The 7522-nt window shown below is 35.2% G+C and overlaps 1 protein-coding gene across 2 annotated transcripts; it reads left to right on the top strand.

Moving 5' to 3' along the window:
* Positions 1 to 1423: 1423 nt before the first annotated feature.
* On the top strand, positions 1424 to 7187 carry LOC111879614 (ubinuclein-1). 2 transcript variants are annotated; one of them, XM_023876074.3, is made up of 13 exons: positions 1424 to 1932; positions 2384 to 2470; positions 2557 to 2649; positions 2745 to 2821; positions 2932 to 3493; positions 5177 to 5279; positions 5366 to 5475; positions 5551 to 5637; positions 5718 to 5843; positions 5977 to 6108; positions 6201 to 6251; positions 6361 to 6459; positions 6556 to 7187. In XM_023876074.3, exons 1-13 carry the CDS (start codon positions 1669 to 1671, stop codon positions 6976 to 6978), a joined length of 2214 nt encoding a protein of 737 aa, XP_023731842.1. In that variant the 5' UTR covers positions 1424 to 1668; the 3' UTR covers positions 6979 to 7187. The 2 variants fall into 2 exon arrangements, with proteins under 2 accessions (XP_023731842.1, XP_023731841.1); XM_023876073.2 differs by having other exon boundaries at positions 1425 to 1932; positions 5171 to 5279.
* The last annotated feature ends 335 nt before the right edge of the window (positions 7188 to 7522 follow it).

Raw genomic sequence — 7522 nt, 5'->3', positions numbered from 1 at the left:
CTAACAAATAAAATACTTTTTAGATTTTTTAAATGTATCATACTATTGTTAGCAGAAAACCTGTGACCGTCACCAACTTTATGCTCACCCTCAAAATTTAATGTATTCTCAGGGAATCAGTAACTCAAGTGTTCAGACGACGAATAATCATGGATTTCAGGCAATCTAGTTTACCAACTTTTGTTATGTATGCCTACATGTTAAGGCAATTAATGTATTACTATTATCTGTAAGTACCTTGTATTAAACTTAAAAGATGAAATACAAATGTTATTTTGTTTATTGTTGTACTTGTGCTATATATGCAGTTTACCTGTGATCCATAAACTTAATCGCATAACCCGACATGTTCCGCCGCCTCGGCTGGGGATGTGACAGACGACTCCGCATGGCCAACGATATGCAAAGTTTTGCTTTGTTTTGAATATGGCTTAGTGTGAAGATGTACCAGTGACCAATTTGGCGGGCTTTTAATGATATTTCGAGGTTCTATTTGCGAAAAAATCAACCCATTACTTGTTAAACAATACCCATCTAGAGCCACGTTGTCACTTTCCTCGCTTTTTTAGGTTGATGATAACTTGTTGTATATTTCGGTAAACTTTGACATTTTCAAGTTCAAATACTTCCATTTTGTACTAATTTGGTGTTTCAACCGATATGATTTGACCTCCATCACCATGTAGAAATTTTCTTCGACATTTCTCCAAAATTTATCCGATTTTTGAGCTTTCTATCTTTCGGAACCTCTGTAGAGGAGATGTAGGCGATTGCCAATGTCTCCTCTTCATTTTGAGTCCACTTTCTAAGAGGAACCGGACCATTTAAGTTTGCTTTCGATTTTTTTTCCTTTCTCATCTGGATAGGTTTTCGGTTCTGATTGTGTTTCAAACACCAACACATCTTCATCATCTTGTGTTTGCAAAATAGGGTAACACTTGGGGTTGTGATATAGTCGAAGATAGAGATTGGTATTCTAGGGTTGTTTTTGGAAAATATATCGTGGTGACAAGTAAAATGGTGTACCCTATGACGTTAAACATATTGGCGTACGGGGTGATTCCATACGTGGGTAATGTGGTTGTGGTTCGGTTTAGAAAATGTCGTAAAGTGATGCGACGTGACGAGTGGGTGTGTTTCGTGATAGAACCATTTCTATTTGTAGTGAAATTTGAGAAAGTTATAATGTTTGTTTGTTGATATAAAAAAATATGTTTCTGTGATTTTATTGCAACAACGTGAATAGAAGAAAAAAGGGACGAAGAAACGGAACTCACCAAGCTTATCTCATAAGTCTTAACTCCTAACTCCTAACTCCTAAGTCGTAACCGTAAGTACATAGAAATCTGGGCTTGGGCTGTGGTATGTGGGCCACAGTAGTGATTGATGGAATGGGTTATATTGAGGAAGGAGACAAATGTAACCCCTCCGTACATATCCTTTGTGTCTTGTCTTCCATGAGTCGAAATTATAGATTTACAACACAAAGGGAAAAAATTTAGATTTAATTTGTTAGCGCCTAGCCGAATCGTCGAATCCAAGCATCAAAATTTCACAAATTTCTCTCTTCTAGGGTTTACATCAATCCAATTTCACACATAAACCCACTCTAAATGTATGTATGTAAAATCTCTGTGAACGTATAATAATTTACTTGTGGGATTGTCGATGGAGGAAGGCAGCGGGGGAGGTGTTGGTGGTGTGGCATCATCATCTTCTTCGACATTATTATGTGGCGGTGGACGGCAGAGGTTTGAGGTGGAGCTGAGGCCTGGAGAGACGACAATTGTGTCGTGGAAGAAGCTTGTCAAGGACGCCAATAAGGCTGCTAAGAATAATATCGAGAACAAAGCGCCTACTGTATCTGCTCCTCCTGTTCCTCTTCCCGTTGCTGCTAACCCTGCTCTCGATTCTCGCATTGCTCCACCTTCTGTATGTTTACGTAACCTTGTCAAAATTCACAATCAAATTGTTACTCATGGTTCCGATTTGGGGTAATTAGAATAAAGTAGGGTTTCTATCGAAAGTTTGGCCATTCATAGCATTTCAGCTCAATCACGAGCTATTTCCTGCTTATTCTTTAGTTATCAGTCGAGTTGTTTTTCTTAAAATTCGAAGATTATGCAATTTAATTGTTTTACACAAACAATTTTTGTATTTATCTTTTCAATATAGGGTTTTGTTTGAAGTTAAGTGAAAAAATGTTTGGGATGGTGGGAATTAATTGCTGCTAACATTTCTGTAGTATCAGCAAATTTTAGGAACATAATTTCTTTGTAACTTTACAGATACAAAACCTATACCAAAGAACATCTTCATCTTCTCATCACTTTCATTTATTCCAGCAGCAATCAAGCTTTGATAAATGTTTTGACTTTTGTAGGGAGATGCTGCTGAAAATGAAGCCAATGATGGACCAACTGGTAGTCGTTTTAGTGCTGTAATCGAGAAGATTGAACGCTTATATATGGTGTGGAATATATTCATTACACTATGAACTTGGATTTTTCATGTCATTGTCTTGAATCTTGATGATGCTACAATCTATACATTCAGGGTAAGAACAGCAGCGATGAGGAAGATCTCAATGATGTTCCTGATGATGATGAGTATGACACAGAAGATTCATTCATAGACGACACTGAACTGGTTAGTGAAGCTACTACTTATAACTTTTGGAGCCCACTTCTGTTTGAATAGAGATAGGAAATAACTTATCATTACCTTTTTTTTTTGCTCTTCAGGATGAATATTTTCAGGTTGATAATTCAGCAATAAAGCATGATGGATTCTTTGTCAATCGTGGGAAGTTAGAGCGCACGTCAGTTTCTATCTTAAGATCCCTTTCCTTTTCACATGACACCTTTACTCTTTTTTATTCCTGTTTTTTTTTTTTTTTCTTTTCTTATTTGGATCTATTTATCTTGATAGAAACGAGCCTGCAGTGTTGCCAACTGAGCAACCGAAAAAGAGGAGAAGAAAGGATTCAACAAAAGGTGATAGTGGAAGCAATGATGGGAATGCACCAAATAAACATATGAAAGTTAATAAGAAGGAATCTAGGAAGGTAGTGGTGCCAATAGACAAAAACGCCCCTACTCCATCTCGTAGTACAACTTTACCAACTGTACACAATGATGATGTGAAATACCAGAGTCCAATAATAGCACTTGGAACTGTTGTAAAGAAACCTGCTGACCCTAAAAGTGTAATGAACCCTTCTCCAATAAAGATTATGGATGGTGAAGCTAAAGTAAAGAATAAAGCTGGAGTTCTCCAATCCAAAAAAGTTGCTACCAAATTGAAAGATGGAAGTCCCTCTTCTGCAATTTTGAGTCAAAGGGTCAATGAGAAGGGTTCTGGTGTGCAGTTGAAATCTCATGGACAATTGGTTAACAACTTAGAAGAGGTGAATCAAACAGTTTTGCCAAGAGAGAAAAATGTAACTCATCAACAGGTAGACATGAAGGCTCCTGAGATTCCCCAGCAACCGGTGAATGTTCTTTTGCCATAACTTATCTTTCTTTATTTTGATGCCAATTGATGTAGTTGCATGTTTGTTTTACTTGATTCTTGCATAGTGTGTTTGGAAAATTTGATGTGTTTTCTCATCACAAAACCATGATCAGTTAACGATTCCTATAGCCTTTAATGAAATTTATGCCTTGAGGCGTTGATGTAATTTTATATCAATGCCTAGAGGATAAAGGGCAATTAAAAATTTCTAGTTACTTTAGGAATCTCTTTCTAACTTTTAGAAGTTAAAATCAAATACCAATAGTCCAATAATTAATAAGCCATTGATGCAATACGGGCAATTGAATATATAGATTTGGGGAAGGAAATATCATAAGTAGCTTTCCTCATAAGCCTAGGTAGGGTCTTTTGAAGATCAATTAGAGAAAACTTTTGTCAAACACCCAACATCTTATCCCATTATTTGGTATGGAGTATGGACTATGGACAATTTGAATAATGCATTTTTATATATAACCAATGCGTGCCTTAATACTACTCATCAAACAAGAAACATGTAAAGGACTAGTATACCCTTAATGAGAGTAGTTATAACTTATAACTAGAGTATCCACCCTCACATATAGTAGCTGTTATTACATCGATGACATCATATATGCATTAATTGTAACAAGAACAATACTCAAGTCCCATAAGAATGTGGGCCCACAATAGAGAATAAACTATGGTGTGTGACTAAAGGAAAAACATATACTAGCAATAATGTTGGAAGTCAAGAGGGGACACTAGTAAGCAATTAACTTTATTACTTTAATAAGGATAACACAAAAATAGTATTGATAACACAGACGTTGAAAGTAGAATACTAGTAATAAAGTAGGACATAGATACTAGCAATAAAAGCTTAAAGTATAGAGGGGACAATAGTAAGAAGCTAAATAGTGTACAATAAGCCCAAAAAGTTGAAAGGAAACTAGTACCTAAACTACTTCTATTCTACACATTAAATGAACCGGATTAGTAAATTAATTGAAGTTTCCTCATAAGCCTTGGACCTTTTATAGAATTTCCCGATTCATGAGTCCACATGTCAACAATAAACCCTCGATATCCACCTTAATTATTCAAATAATCTTATCTTGAGTCAAATATAATAAAAAAGTGTAGTGATGCTAATTACTAAGGTAAGAAATATAAAACACAAAAAGTTGACTCTTCTCTTAATGAGAATAGAAGTAGTTATATGTGTAAGTAATAACCAAAATATCCACATATATGTAAATTGACTTGACATGAATTAACTCAAATAAACAACAATATAACACAACTAGTAAACGAATTAATGTTTTTTTAGCCTAGCCTTGTGGTCCTCAACAAAAATATCATTTTTGGTATTTTCCATTACTACAATGTTACATTTGAATACGATTTTATTTACTTCATGGTATTTGACTACTTAGCATATAAAAAGTGACAATCAACAAAAAATCTCGACATTTATGGTATTATTTATAATATATATTTTTTTTCCTGTATATTAAAGTCATTTGTCCGTTTTCTTTTTGTCGGAACTTATTAAATCTGCCCAAAATGGTAATTGTTAAGCTTAAATTTGTCGTTTGATGACGGAAATATATTTCCATAAATATATATATATATATTTATTATTGACTTGGATGTTATAATTTTCAAGCAGAAGACTACACACACGGTGAGAAAGGAAAGTTCAAGCTTGAAACCTAAAAGTACAAATGTGATGCTTGAAAAAGCCATCAGGGATTTGGAGAAGATAGTTGCAGAAAGTAAGTTTGACTCTATCACCTTTTATGGTTGACCAATTGTTGACCAATTGCTTTTTATATATATATTTATATTGACCTCACAACAGCAAGGCCACCAAGTATGGAGGTTCCGGAAGCTGACAACTCAGCTCAGGCTGTCAAAAGAAGAATGCCTCCTGAAATTAAGCAAAAGCTTGCTAAAGTTGCCAGGCTGGCGGTAATAAATACCAACATTTCTTCTTATTTTTTTTCTTATTATATAAAACTCTTACATTTTTTGTGGTATTTGTAGCATGCGATTCATGGAAAACTATCAAAGGAGCTACTTAATCGTTTGATGAGCATCCTTGGTCATCTGATACAAGTTAGATCATTGAAGGTATTACCATTTTTATTATTTAATTATTTTATTGTTATTGAATATTGATTGGTTTGTGTTTGTGTGTTACTTTGTAATAGAGAAATCTTCATAACATGGTCACCATGGGATTATCTGCTACAGAAGAGAAAGACGAGAGGGTACAACAGTTAAAGAAGGAAATAGATGACATGGTTAAGGCACGTGTCTCAATGATGATGCCTGAGGTACTCTACTATTTTTTTATTTTTATGATGAGGGCATTTACGTCTTTTTGCATATTTAGTCTCTACAGAAATCTGTTTACTTTTGTCCTAGTCATGTCAGACACAGATAAATTGTATTTGTATGTGATTTCAGGTTATTGAGCAAACAGGATCATCTGATGATTTTCAAGAAGCAAGCAGTAAAGAAAAAGTTGTTAAAAGCAGATTTGTTACAGATGATGCTTTAGAGGACAAGATTTGCGAGCTTTATGATTTTTTTGTTGATGTAATGTATTCTTATTCTTAACATATATCTAAAGAAAACTTTTATTTCTTTTTCATAGCAACTTACTTTGTACAAATTTACTTATTCAATAGGGGCTTGAGGTGGAGGAAGCAACTCCACTAGTTAGGAAGCTTTATATAGAGGTAAGCTTGGCTGAGGAGGGCATTCTTGTCTTTTGGGTGACATCAGTTCAAATTGAAAAATTTTAAACATAGTTTACATTTTTTTTTTTTTTTATTGTCTGTATTGCAGCTTGCAGAATATTGGCCAAAAGGCTGGATGAATAACCATGGGGTCAAGAAAGCAATTGTTAGGGCAAAAGATAGGAGAAAAGCACTACACAGGCAGAAGGTAAGTGTTTGGTAATTTGGAATCAGGGCAGGAATGGAATTGTTGATTCCAATCAAGTGACTTATATTTTGTTTTTGCCTAATTTGATGTTTAAAGGAGCAGGAGAAGATGAAGAGGAAAAAATTACTTGTGTCAAAATCTGACACCATTTCTGGTGAAGCCCAACATGCTCCAAATAAGGTAGCCACCGACTCGGCTGCACCCATCCGGTCAATAACCACCACACTTACCGCCACTGCCACCACAAAGCCGGCCAGTTCTTCCAACATTCCCGCCACAGACCGCCCAAAACACGACAAGTTAAAGGCCAATTCCAGCAATCAAACCGCCTCCACAATGCCATCGGAATTGGCGAAAAAGAAGGCAAAAAAGAATCCCGAGACTGAGACCGCGTTGGATGCTCAAACTCAACATGAGAGGAAGTCGTATAAGCAAGTGACTCCGGAATCTGTGACTCCTGCTCCGGAATCAGTCACTCCTGCACACCCTACAGTGAATAAGCCAGCTGATATGGCTTAAACCAAAGGTTACTGACTTAAATGGAAGTTGATAGTTGTAGGATGTTGTTGGGTTACTTAAATAGACAACCTTTTTTTGTTTGTTTGTTTGTTTTTGTTTTGGGCAACATAGATTTCAATTAAGTTATATGAGAGTTTTTGTTGTGCAAATGCAAACCATGTAGCCCTCCTTTGCGTTTTTGGATTTTAATGTGTAAGTAGGTAAACTAAGTTTTTTTGTTTGTTTGTTTGAGTTTGATATCATCGACATACACATCTATTACTATTAATTAATTAATCTCATCTGCGCATATGTGACATGATCACACTTAAGAGAGACATGTGGTCAAGAAGTTCATGTCGAACAACACTAAATGTGAGTAAATAAGGATGATTTATCAAATTATTTAAATAGTATGGGTGATCAATGGTATAAATTTTCTTGGTATCAATGAAACACGTATGACTGGTTTGATTTGTTTATGATTTAAAGTCTTTAGGGAAACTATTAGTTTAATTTTGCAAACTTAATGCAAAGGGTATATTTGGTGGTATTGTTTCTCTTT

This window comes from Lactuca sativa, chromosome 6 (assembly GCF_002870075.4).
Source record: "Lactuca sativa cultivar Salinas chromosome 6, Lsat_Salinas_v11, whole genome shotgun sequence".
Taxonomy (NCBI): Eukaryota; Viridiplantae; Streptophyta; class Magnoliopsida; order Asterales; family Asteraceae; genus Lactuca; species Lactuca sativa.
The sequence above is the reverse complement of the archived record's forward strand: the minus strand, read 5'-3'. Positions and strand labels throughout refer to the sequence as shown.